Source organism: Paramisgurnus dabryanus, chromosome 1, assembly GCF_030506205.2.
Source record: "Paramisgurnus dabryanus chromosome 1, PD_genome_1.1, whole genome shotgun sequence".
NCBI classification, from domain to species: domain Eukaryota; kingdom Metazoa; phylum Chordata; class Actinopteri; order Cypriniformes; family Cobitidae; genus Paramisgurnus; species Paramisgurnus dabryanus.
Window position 1 is genome coordinate 3,027,677 of NC_133337.1, and position 13,614 is coordinate 3,041,290.

The 13,614-nt window shown below is 37.2% G+C and overlaps 1 protein-coding gene across 1 annotated transcript in view; it reads right to left on the reverse strand.

The window, feature by feature from the left end:
* Positions 1-13,609, reverse strand: part of LOC135747108 (uncharacterized) — a 296,172-nt gene extending 282,563 nt beyond the window's left edge. The window contains exon 1 of the mRNA XM_065265771.2: positions 13,356-13,609. Within this exon, the coding sequence (XP_065121843.1) occupies positions 13,356-13,377 (22 nt within the window). The 5' untranslated portion in view covers positions 13,378-13,609. The remainder of the gene's footprint in view (positions 1-13,355) is intronic.
* Positions 13,610-13,614: the final 5 nt, after the last annotated feature.

Genomic DNA, 13,614 nt, shown 5'->3' on the forward strand with positions numbered 1-13,614 from the left:
ATCTTTGAGGCGTCTCTACATGTGAAAATGTAGACACACTCATCAAGTTTCTTTTTACACTGATTGGCGACTACACGATAGCGCATACCCCGTGTCACACCGTTCCACTCTCCAACGTACAACGGCACGTCACAAAATCCTTGCACATCTTTCCAGATACGTTTGTAGAACAATGACCAGTCTTTAGCAGGAAGGAAAAGGAATGGATCGCCGTATTCATGTTTCTCACCAGATTCCACACTGTAAACTTTTACAGTGCGCAATTTCTTGTCAAACTCGTAGTACCCCAAACGCTTGTCAGCCATTAGAAATTCATATTTAACAGCGTCTTCCGAATCGTGTAAAAATTCTGTCATACGCACACGATGTCACACACCCCTCCGGGGCGCGAAAGTTAGATCCTCATCCATTTCCATACCAGAAGCCGGAGGTGTATTAAACGCGCCAGCCATTGTTCAACGGTTAAGTCAGAGTCAAAGTGTTTTCAGTCACTGAAAACCTATAACCTGTTTTAAACAAACCTATCTTATAACAGTCCATTTATACAACACACACCCGCAGTGTGACACGCAGTGGTGAGACTCGCACGGGCGAGCAAAGGAGGGGTGATAGACAGCAAATGTCACAAACACAACCTGTCATTAAACATAACAGCATACGCGTGACATAAAACACACTCAGGAAAAACAATCACTCTAAATGACCGGCAATAAAACCATTAAATACTTTCTGTCTAAAGTTGACAACTTGTACAGATTTTGATTGATGGGCCCGCCCCCCTGTCAAAGGGGTCATAAAATACGACCTGTCAACGGGTGGGGGATGGGGTCATAAAAGTTTGACGAATGGTGGCCCCATACAACTACTACCATGTGTAGGCTGTATATGCCCAAAAATCATTAGGCTTTCATTTCCGTAGGCTACAATGTTATTACATAGATAGATAATACGACATGCACATTTTGCACACTAAATATTGTAATAGCATAATTCCAGGATAATAAAAAGTCAGAAGCCCATAAGTTAAGTAGGCTATCACTTACTTCGATATGCTTTAGAAGGTCCTGCGCTGTCCCATGTCCCATGAACTGAGATCCCAGGTATCTCGACCGCACCTCTCCATTGCTCCAGAAACGAACGTGGAGGTCTAGCTGCTTGGATTTGGTGGACGAGTTGAAGCTTTCGTCAAACATTAAGACATATTGTCCACTTATGGTTTTAATTAGTTCTCTCTTAATAAAGTCAGCTATTCCAAATCTTGTTATATAAGCGACTTTGTTTGGTCCGCACGTAAACGTTTTCGCAATGTTCGAGTCGGGAAACATTGCCTGGAAAAGGTAACTTATATTATCGCTACTGTTATATGACATGTGTTTTGTCACGGTGTGAAGTATCCAAATCACCTCAGATTTGGAGGTCTCGATGGACCCGAAAGTAGCGCTAAGATCACTACTAGGTCTAACGTTACTCGACGAGGCTGTACAGTTACCGTTATTGCCGTGAAGTCCAACCGCAGCAGGCATGGGCGATGATGTAGACTGCTGGGATGGGGTACAAAACTGTGTTATAGTTTGACCCCGCCGAAGGCTTTTCATCGCAAGCAGGTGTTTATCTGCTTTGGCATGAGACTGAAGCGCCTTCACACCCAATGTCCCTAACTGTATAATTTTCTTGCACACTTTGCAGCGAGCTTCATATTTACTGCTGGGGACAGATTGTAACCAGCTGCAAAAATCGTCGTTGTCGAGCCAAGTCTCGTGGAACACACACTTCCCCATGTTCTTAGAAAACGCGCGTACACTGTAAAAAAAATCCGTAGAAATTACAATGTTATTGCAGCTGGGTTGCCGGTAATTTACCGTAGATTTAAATGTATGTTATTTACTGGCAAGAGTTTGTTCAAAGTTAAATAAATTTTAAATATTAACAAGTCTTTATCATTACAAAATAAAACTATACAATAACAGTCTCATGCAAAGCATTCTGGGAACCAGAAATCATCATAAACCTTTTTCTGTTTTTTTGCTTCAGATTTTGTTTCCCAGAACGTTTTGCTTGATGCTGTTTTTTTAGTTTTACTCTGTAAAGACAAAGACTTGTAAATGTTAAATGTTCATTTAACTTTGAACAAAATTTTGCCAGTAAATAACATAAATTTAAATCTACGGTAGGGCTGCACGATTCAAGCTAAAATGTGAATCCCGATTTTTTCCATGGGAATTGAGATCCCGATTCTCTCACCCGATTCTCTTTATTTTAACAAAAACATTTATTATGCACTTAACTAAAAAATGTGCTACAGGACTTTCAGTTATAATAACGTTTCTTAAAAGTCTCTTTTTCTTATTTTAGACCCCTTAAAATTTAGAATAATTTAAAATTTGTTAGCTGTTAAATTGCACCTGTGCTTTTTGTACTATCAAACTGGCCAACCTTAAAACTTTAAAAACACTAACGTTAAACCTTTAAAAGACTAAAAGATCAACATTTTGAGGCATCAGAGAGAAACGCAGACATGTAACAATGTTCCCCTCGTGCGAAAAACCCTTTCTAATGGGGAACGCAAAGAGGCCGTTTCTCAGTGTGAAGGCTGCAGCCTCTCTGGAGGTCGCATTTCTAAACTGCGCATCATAAAGACTGTCTAATTTCAGAATATTAACAATTAACGTTATAAAGATGACTAATATTTTTAGTTAATAATAAATTGTTGAAGTATGTTAATGACTTGCGAATGTAATGCTCCGTTAACTCAAATGAACCAGGCTTGATGACGTATACAGCCTGCATGCGACCTCCTGAGGTTGCAGCCTTCCGATTTAGAAACGTCCGGAGCCTGAGGTAAATAATTTCCTTGCCTTTTTTCGAAACCAATGTTGTTGCATCTTCACTTTCTCCGTCGCCACCAGGATTTTCCACAGTGACACTCGTTTATCCTCTCTTTTTTGTGAAAATTGCCGCTCCAGATCCACCAAGTAAACGACTGTGTTTAGGTCTGCCGCCTTGTTATACGTCACGCGAGTGACAGCGGAACACCGCAAATGAGATGAGAGAGAGGAGAGAAACGATCGGGTCTGATTGGTGAATGAATAGGGTTTGGTTTTACCCTGTATGAGTGTGTGTTAGCAAGTTTGACTGATATTCTTGGGTTGTTGTAATGTAAATACGTGAACACTTGAACGCAGAAACTGAATACAGGGAAATACTGTAAATGCAAGTGAATCGCCGTCATTTAAAATGAAGATCGCCTATATGTATGAATCGAGATCGTGATTCTTTTTCGATTAATCGTGCAGCCCTAATCTACGGTAAATTACCGGCAACCCAGCTGCAATTTCTACGGATTTTTTTTACAGTGTAGACTAGACACCATTGCAGATCACAAAAATACAACCAACCTATGATTGTTCTAGGGGCCGATCTACGGTTGGGCCTGAGATTGACGGCCGCCCATCCAGTCAGATCATTAGAAATACATTAATCTGCGAATGTTGGCGCCGACATATTCAAGCGCTACTTATTTTACCGTAATTCCTCAACCATTTGCGCTATTAAAAAAATCCTAAAAGACAAATTGCACTTTTTTGTGTTTTTTGTGAAAATATGGTTTATTACGGAAACTTCTTGCTTTCTATTCACCAATCGCTGCCTTCTTAAAAGCGAAAGGAAAAGTAAGAGATGTTTGCAGCAGGCGGAGTTCTGAACGGAGATAAGAGTTTTAAGACTTTGGTGAATTAAATTTAAGACCTTGGATAAAAATATGTGCGTTGTTAAGACTTTTTAGGCCTTAAATTTAACTTTTTGAATTTTAGACTTTTTAAGACTTTTTAAGACCCCGCGGGAACCCTGACACACACAGAGAGATTCCTGCCTTTATTAAAGAGAAAAATATGTTCAGCCCCTCCTTACGAAGCTTCGAATATTCGATTTGATTTCTACTAGAGCTTCGAAGCTCAAAAAATGGTATTCGGAACAGCCCTAGTTACATGCCTGCAGAAACTTTCTGGAATGTAATGCTCAGTTAACTGAAATAAGTCTTGATGTATGCAGCCTGCATATGTGACCTCAGGATGCGAGCATGTGAAAGTTGTGCAAGCTTATTTCATCAATTGCGCTGAAATATCAGAGAAAGCTCGTACATATGCATGTACAAAACACTGTTCAGCATGTTTACTAACATCATAAGAACCCTGGCTTAATACTAGTTTGCGTCAATTTAAACCCGTCATTTCTCCTGCTCATGTTTAAACAAAAGCAGATGGACTCGCCCACAGTCTCCTAATCCACTCAAAGTAATTAGGACAGAACTGGTTGAAAGTGGACAAAAGACACTGATTTAAATACCCCCCTAAAACACTTCTGTTGTCGTTTGTTCTGCTTGCAGCGCGTTTCTGTATTTGTTTGTTTTGTGACTATTTGCAATGCGTTTCTGTATTTGTTTGTGTTGGGAGTATCTGCAGCGCATGTGTTGTCAAACTGATGAAAATGTTTTCTTGATTTGCGTGTGTTTTATCTATTTGCATGTGTTTTCTTTCATTGCAGTGCGGTGACCGCTGTCATACACATATTACTAATGCAATCTTTTAAAAAACAAAAACAAAACAATATTGTGCCATTGACTTTAGACTTAAAGGGACACTTCACCCATTTGCATTAAGCCTTGTATAGTTAGAACCCCAGTCATGTTTTTGAATGGTCATGCATCATTTCCTCAGTTGCCACTGAGACAGGAGAAATACAGATTTCAGTGTTGCACTTCCTTCTTTCAATGATGTAAAAATCATCATTTTGCATCATTGAAAGAAGGAAGTCCAATATCTTTGCTGAGGGGGTGAGACTACAAACACTCCTTTTCTCGGTCAGATAGGCACCAAATTCTAAATGTATGTTACATTTTGACTACAAATATGACACACTTTCAATAAAGATCAATGTTTCTATGGGTGAAATGCTCCTTTAAGACCAGGTTTTAGTTGGTCAATGGCATAGTCTATTTTAGTTGACTCAAAATAGCAACCCACCAACAATGTGCCTGAACACACCTAGTTTTCAAGGCAAGGACGCCTATGGGTGGACAAATGGGCACACAAATGGTGGTTTAATTAAAAAATACTCTGGGGTGGTTTCCCAGACAGGGATTAGCTTAAGCAAGGACTAGGCCTTAGTTTAATTAGGAAATATAACTAGTTTTCACAAACATGACTTACTAAAACATTACTTGTGTGCAAAACAAAGGGCCCTGATGTATTTTAAGATGTCAGTGCAAGTTGTTTTCACTTTGGACGGCTCTTACATTAATTTTAGTAGTGATGCACCGATGTATCGGCCGCCGATATTTATCAGCCGATTTTTTTTTATGAATTTGAAACCATCGGCATATCGGCAATAGCACGAGAAAGGCCGATACCGACTGTTTATTAACTCTTTCATCGCCAGCGTTTTTAAAAAAAGTTGCCAGCCAGCGCCAGCGTTTTTCATGATTTTCACAAAAGTTTAATGTCTTCCAGAAAATTTTCTTCTTCAAATATATAAACATATGATTTGCTTTCAAACAAAAAAAACCCGTTTCATCCTACCTTCAGTAGTTCTTTTGTAATCAGCTTTTGAATATGTGTAGGTTTCTGCAAAAACACCACATTTTGAGCAAAAAGCAGAGATAATTCCATTTTTGTGACAGACTTTTCATAGAGATCCCATTCAGAGCGATCTTTAAAACAGACACGGACATGCAGCAGCTTGCCATAGGGCAATACTTCCGGGTTTAAAAAGTTGCGGACACCTAGTGGATAATAGCGGTATCGCAGAAAGACGGAAAAACTCGTCATTGGCGAGGAAGCGTTTTCTCTTGATTGACGAGATATCTCGTCAATGGCGGGGAAAGAGTTAATTAACCGCATAAAAGCAATGAGTTGCATGTCTGTTGTTCAATTAAACTGATTTAATGTTCTGGTGTGCACTATACTTAAAGAGCAGGGACGTGCACAGGGGGGTTGCTCAGGTTGCCCGGGCAACTGCCCATATGCCCTTCTCGGCTCAAGTTGCCCTTCCGAGATGGAAAAAAATAAATTGTACTTTTCGTTTACACTATGCAGCGTTCCTTCGTTACTGTATTTTAATTAATTACAAAATTTGTATTTTATTTTTAAATTGCTATCTTGTGTTTCTGGCGCATTCGCGAATGAATGACTCGTTTGAGTCGATTCCTTACAAAGTGTTGAAAATAAATGAGTCTTTTGAGTCGATTCTTTACAAAGCTAAGGGGCCAAACGTTTTAAATTGGTTCGCGAATCAGTTTAAATGAATTGTTCAGATCGTTGCAAAAACGGAATCGTCCGAAGCTGTTTTACTCGTAACCTATGTAGAAACACGCAGAATATAACCAGTTTTGGGTGACGTGGAAATGAATTTACCAATCTTTTAACTAAAAGCAAAACTTCACACATGTACCCGCCATAACATACACGCGACCTGTTCGTCCATCGTCAGACACAGTTAAACGTGTGCAACCTCCAGAAGCATTGTAGCAAAGATTGAAGAAAATCCATTGATGATTGACATATGATTCGCTGTATACTGTGCTGTATGATGTAAGTGATTCTCGCAAAACACACGTGACATGACAACGTCTAAAATCATTTTTATGTAAGTGTAAACTGTCAATGTCCTCAGACCATCTGAGGAGATTTCTAACTTTATACCTATGCAAAACTGTTGTCAGTTTACTTGTCTGATATTTCAGCTATAAGCTACATCAACATTGACACTACAGTTAATTTGTCAATTTGAAATGCTTGTCTATTCTGTGTTTGTATTCTTTTTTCTGTACTGTTTGTGTACGTTGCAGTTTTACACATACTGTAGAAGTGCCCTTCATAAATATTCTTCTGTTTGTTGTGGAGTCAAGAAATGTCTAAACATTAAAAGATGAACATGAGTCAAAAGTACAGAATCTGTCACAATTTTTTTAATGGTCACTTAGCTGTGTCCTGATTGTTTACACATGAAAAGCATAAAATGTGTAGGATCACTTATGTGCATTTGTTTACAACACACATAAGTCAGCATTTAATGCTGTTGTTCTTTGTTGTTAAAGCATACGTGTTGAAACATAAACAAAGGTCAATAAAATGTGACATTCTAAACTTCTGACATACTGATATTTATCTTAGCAATTTCTGGTCTCCACAGCAAACAGAAAAATCTTGTCTTTACAGTTCTGATAATTATGGAGGGCACTGTATTGTGTGTGTGTGTGTGTGTGTGTGTGTGTGTGTGTGTGTGTGTGTGTGTGTGTGTGTGTGTGTGTGTGTGTGTGTGTGTGTGTGTGTGTACCTGGTAATTATCACGTCGTGGGGACCAATTGTCCCCACAAAGATAGGAATACCAGTGTTTTTGTGACCTTGTGATGTCCCCATGAGGAAACAAGCTTATAAATCAAACAGAATGATGTTTATTGAAAATGTGAAGTAGCTGAATGGTTTCTGTGATGGTTGGGGTTAGGGAATGGGGTAGGTAAGGGGAATAGAATATACAGTTTGTATGGTATAAAATGCATTACGTCTATGGAATGTCCCCACAAAACATGGAAACCAGAATGTGTGTGTGTGTGTGTGTGTGTGTGTGTGTGTGTGTGTGTGTGTGTGTGTGTGTGTGTGTGTGTGTGTGTGTGTGTGTGTGTGTGGATTTATTTTTTCATGAGTAACTAGTAACTCGCTACTTGAGTATTATTTTCATTGCATACTTTTTACTTCTACTTGAGTAATTATTTATTAAGTTACTTGTACTTTTACTTGAGTAAAGTTTTTGGCTACTCTTTCCACCTCTGTTAAAATCTTCATGAATCTAGGCTGAGTTTGCCTCGTTTAAGCCTAAATAATCAGACAGATAGCAGCTAGCTATCATAGCTTGCAGACAAGCAGCATAGGCTACAATTTTTTTGGTAGGCATTAGGCAAACATGTTTGCTGATTTTAATAAAGACCCTGTTATTCTCAGTCCTTCATATAGGCCGTGAGTTTAAAAAAAAATGTAGGGGGGGTGCCCTTTATATAGGCCAGAGCAACTGCCCCTAAAAAAATCCTGTGCACGTCCCTGTTAAAGAGCCAGTAAGATGACAATTTTAAGCATCCTATCACTATTTATAAGTCCCGGACAACAGGTTTAAATGCATGCAAGGTCAAAAAACACTGTAATTTTCTCAAAACATAAATTTAAAATTACCCCATTTCTCAGAGATCCCCAAACGATTCGTGTGAAGCCGTTCAACGACTCAGTCTGCCTAAACCCCACCTTTCAGTAGCCTACTCTGCTCTGATTGGTCAACTGACACAGTGTCTTTGCACAGATCACAGATCAGTCTCACAGACCACAGATCGGTGGCACAGACCAACAACAGTGCAACATGTATAGACCCTTTTACAGCTCACGTGATCAAATAGCCTGCGCGCGCATTTGGGCAACAGAAGTGGTGTTATTCCCCATTGGTTCTAACGTGGTAGCAACTCAGAAAGTTTATTAAAACGGTTTCTCAACATCAAAATGTCCCGTTGTTGCGTTTGGTTGCACTAATATAATATACTAATATACGTATATATGTATCTGGCAACTTTATTTTTGGCCATCTGCTAACGTCTTTTATCCACTCCACTATAGTACACGGATCTGGTAGCTGTATTGAAAATGTTGATAAAGTAAATTTTTTTAAAATAACTTACTGTTTGTGTTGCTTCACTGTTGATTCTTACGATACTTCCGTTGCCTAAATGCGCGCGCATACGCTGCCACGTCATCATTGTGTACAAACAGTAAAAGGGTCTATTGACCTCGTGCTAACATGATTTACTGAGAAGACATTATCAACATCAATACACATCATTCATCATTAATCCAAGCAATAACAACGACGATTGAAACTAACATTTTACACTCATTTAAGCATTTATGTAAACTAACCGGGTCATAACAAAACCGTAAATGAGCATGCGTTAGCCGTTTGCTAACGTGACTCTCTGACAGTAAATTAACAGTTTAAACACACAACATCATTCATCATTAATCCAAACAATACAAACGACGATTGAAACTAACAATTTAACACTCATTTAAGCATTTATGTAAACTAACCGGGTCATAGCAAAACCGCTTGCTATCGTGACTCTGACAGTATATAAGTTAGAGTTCTGGTTAAAGCATACTCATATTTTCTTATAAATTATACACATGTATGTGAACATTACTCTATTTACAGGATTTCTGTAAATAAAAATGGTCTAACATATTTGAAAAGCTATTTACCTAAATTAGATTAGATTAGATGAGCCTTTATTGTCTCCTATTGGAGAAATTTGTCTTGGGCAATCAAGGGAATAAAAAGCGATACATTGATACATACACAAAAAAGAAAAGAAATACAAGCCTTGCCTGATGCAAAATGTGGTTGTTTCCCTGTGTGCTAAGAGGCTAATTTGGAACAAGACAAAAGGTAACTTTGATTTGAATCTAGGCCATAAAAAAGCTGTAGTCACTTGAAAACACAACACACATGAAGACTCAACTTTTCTCATTGTAATTACTGGACAAATACATTAAGAATTACATTCCATATGTAATATTTTCTTTGTTTATGCACATACACAAGATGTTACAAAATAAACATAAATGATTAAAGTAACACAGATGTACTATCCAACTTTTGTACACATAGGCTACTGCCAAAACTGGGTGATGCAACCACTCCTCTTGTCTGAGCTGTCACCATCGAGCGTCCTCTCTAGACAAATCTGTATGTAGTGCAATCTGTATGTATTGTAATATGGGACAGATAAAAATGTGGCATAATCTGCAAGTAAATCGACCCACACAGAGTATTTACATGTGATGTTAAATGCCTTACACTTGGAGAAAGTGATAAAAGTGAGGTAAGTTAGGTGATGCAACCCATTCATATTTATACATCTAAACATTGCACTTGTTTTTTTTTTTTTTTTTTTTTTTTTTTTATTAATTGCTCTCTATGTGTAAATCAATCCTCTGTTTAGATAGAAGGGTGAATAAAACTTATCAATGCATTACCTGGTAAGTCTGACATTACTTACTGAAAAATCCTTTCATCCATTGAACCTCTGGAAGGGCAGTGCCATTTTAATGAAAAGGCTTTAAGAACTGCTGATTTCTTGAAATGGATATTTTATGTTAGCAATGAATTAGTGAAATAAACTCTTGTTACAATATGCATATGTACTGCTGCTGGATCCAGGGGAGTATATGTGCTGATTGGGTCAAATAATGAGAACAACCACTTGACACTCATGGTCAGTTTCTTTTCATTCTCATCTTCTCTTTATCACTCTGTTTAAAAACATGTCATTATCTCATTCGGGAAGAAAATAAAAATGTTTTTTTTTTATATTTTGGTCTCTCTTCCATTTTTGCCTTTTAGTAACACAGGGAAACACTTATAAACATATTTAAGCTGGTCTGAACAATGTTGGTCTTGCAATTAGTTAAATAACCTTTAAAAAAATGTTAGGCCATTTTTATATACAGGAATCCTGCTTTAATAGAGTAATCATGCATCATGTCCTTTGAATGATTGCAATGCTCTTTTCGTTAAGGCTCTATAAAGTCCAACTCAAAAAGGAAACAAAATAACACCAGAGAACATTTTAAATTTTTTATTTATACATGCAGTTAGCCATATCCCTGCCGAAAAAACAAAACAATAGAAACCATTACAGAAATTATAAGGGTTTCTATTACAAAACCAGTACAAACCATTAACCATTAAAACTTTAAAAACCATTACAGATTGCGTAATGGTCTCTATTGTTTTTTCAGCAGGGATTTGAGTTTTATTGCAGTGCATGCAATAAATGCAGCAAAATACACTACAAAACAAAACATTAACTATGGACAAGATACAACAAAAACAATGAGGAGAAATATGTGCTCGATTCGTGCTGTAGTGTACGTTTAGCATTATAAATATAGGCTAAATAGCATATTGTTTAGCCATGAAAAAGTGTTCTTACAAAACGCACATACAAAGCATAATGTAAACAATTGTACATATGAACAAGGCATATGATCATTCGGCGTTATTACCTTATATAAATATAAAAAAGAGCTGGAAAACAAACAAGAATTTGCAATCCAATCGCTGGTTCCAAAGCGGAGCGAAACTATGAATATGCATGTATGCTCCGCCCATTGGGACAGTTTTTCACGGGGACAGATTTTCACACAACACCGGGGGCCCGTTCTTCGTACGTCGCTAACTCAGTTAGCTGGATTTGATTGTTGATGATTTGGCATGATCTTGGATTATTTGGTTCTTCGAAGCTCATTTTAAACTTGCTGTCATAGCAACAGGTCCGTAAGCTCAAACCTGCTCGGGAGCAGGCTTATTTCATGTAAACAAGATTAGTTTGTACCTTTTTAAGCGGATGTGATACGGAAAGTCTGACGCAGTCGCGTATTCTTCATTATACGAGCGCAATCTGCGTAAGATGCATGATTAATATAAAGAGCTTTTCAAATTTAACACGTAATAAAAAAAGAATATATTAATTAAATCTTTTAGCGATGTTATTTAAAAAATATATAATATAACAAATATATTTTTTCTGTACTTGTGCGACTTGTTTTTGTGTAACAGGTGTTTGATTATTATTCTTAAACGAATGAGAAGACAAACACGCTGATCACATTCATTTTAAATTTGTTTGAATTTTCCTTAATAAAAACAGCAATTAATCATACCCAGCACTAATAGATGTTATGTACAATAAAGACTATTACTCAGTGTGAAAAAATTTTCATTTGAATAAAGTAATCTCCTATTTTAGTTTTGTCTTTAGATTGTCAAGTAGCTTTCAATGTCATGCATAAAAAGGGTTTTCGTTTAGTAATTTCTATCTGTTTTATTTTTAAATCGTTGTCTACAAATATGCTACCCTGTCCCTGTTCTGTGACAAAAATGAGCAAAATAACTACACTTTTCTGTGCAGACTCAGCAGATGCAGGACTTTCAGTTAACGTGGGATTCTGCTAATATAGTCAGAAATCAGTTAAGAATAATGCAATTGAAGTAAACTTATTTAACCACTTGCATATTTCTCTGAAGGACTACCATCTGAGAGGATTTCTTTACTGTCATGTGCAATGCTATCAGAAACGGTTGCATTTTATAATCTTTTGATGTAGAATAACATTACCATTCCCTTACTGCACATCATACTTTATTTACCACATTCTTAGAAACTGCTAAAAGTGTTGGTGTATTATCTACAACTGCACAAAAGAGAGGAAAATAATCTTATATTATCTTATAATACACTACAATTAAAATTTTATTTATCAGGAATTAAATTGTTGCATTGGCTGTCGGTTTAAGAAAGAGCAACTGCTCCAGAGATGATCTGTACAATCAGCCAGTTTAGAGACATCACTCCTGCCAGCACATCACATGAAGATGGAGGGCCACCACCTGTGTTTTTTTATTCTGCTTTTTAAGTTGCTGTTACAAACAGACAAAATAGCATTTAACTGTTTTTAAAAGAGACTTAAAGTACTTTAGGAGCATCAAATTTTAATTACAATCATTAATTTCAATCTTTGACAAGCATAGTAAAGATATCAAGATAATTTTTTTACAGAAAATTGTACATTATTTATGGTGATTATGTACTAAAGTAGCTTTAACTGGGTTTTTAAATTCAGTCACATAAAAAGTTCACAACCTTCCATCAATAGCTCTCAGACTGTAGGGGTTAAAAATGGGCGTGTTCTTGGCCATTGTAACAACTGGCCAATCACAGCGTGGCTGATCAGTGATTCTACTATCGATATGTATTGACTTTTCTTGCAGTGCACGAACGCGCAGTGATCTCAGATAATTCAATCCTGCCATAATAATCATCAACAGCAGTGGTGTTCAAAGAACCAAATAAGCGAGATTATAATTAGCCAGATCTAAACTTCTCGGATGTCTCATTTGATCTTGGATGTATTAAGCGACGTACGAAGAACGGGCCCCGGGTCATAACAAAACCGTAAATGAGCATGGGTTAGCCGTTTGCTAACGTGACTCTCTGACAGTACATTAACAGTTTAAACACACAACATCATTCATCATTAATCCAAACAATACAAACGACGATTGAAGCTAACAATTTTACACTCATTTAAGCATTTATGTAAACTAACTGGGTCATAGCAAAACCGCTTGCTATCGTGACTCTGACAGTATATAAGTTAGAGTTTAAACAACGATATCATTCATCATTAATCCAAGCAATAAAAACGAATATAGACATTTTACACTCTTTTAAGCAAGTATGTAGCTATAATCATACTTACAGTTTGTGGTTAGGAGACGCATGTTGTTCCAAATAAAGTGGGTACTGAACCACTTTCATTTCCAAACGTCTAAATCCCTCCGATAAAAATTAATTTTAACCACTGATTCTTCACAGCCAGACACGTTTAGAATATCCCTCCTTGAAAAAGTCTCCTTTGGTAGTGAAAACAACAAAAGCTGAAAACACAGCGTGAGCTGATGTTTACACTCACACACTAACTAGCTGTGGGCGGGTCATAGTTTTCGTTTCTCCCGGGC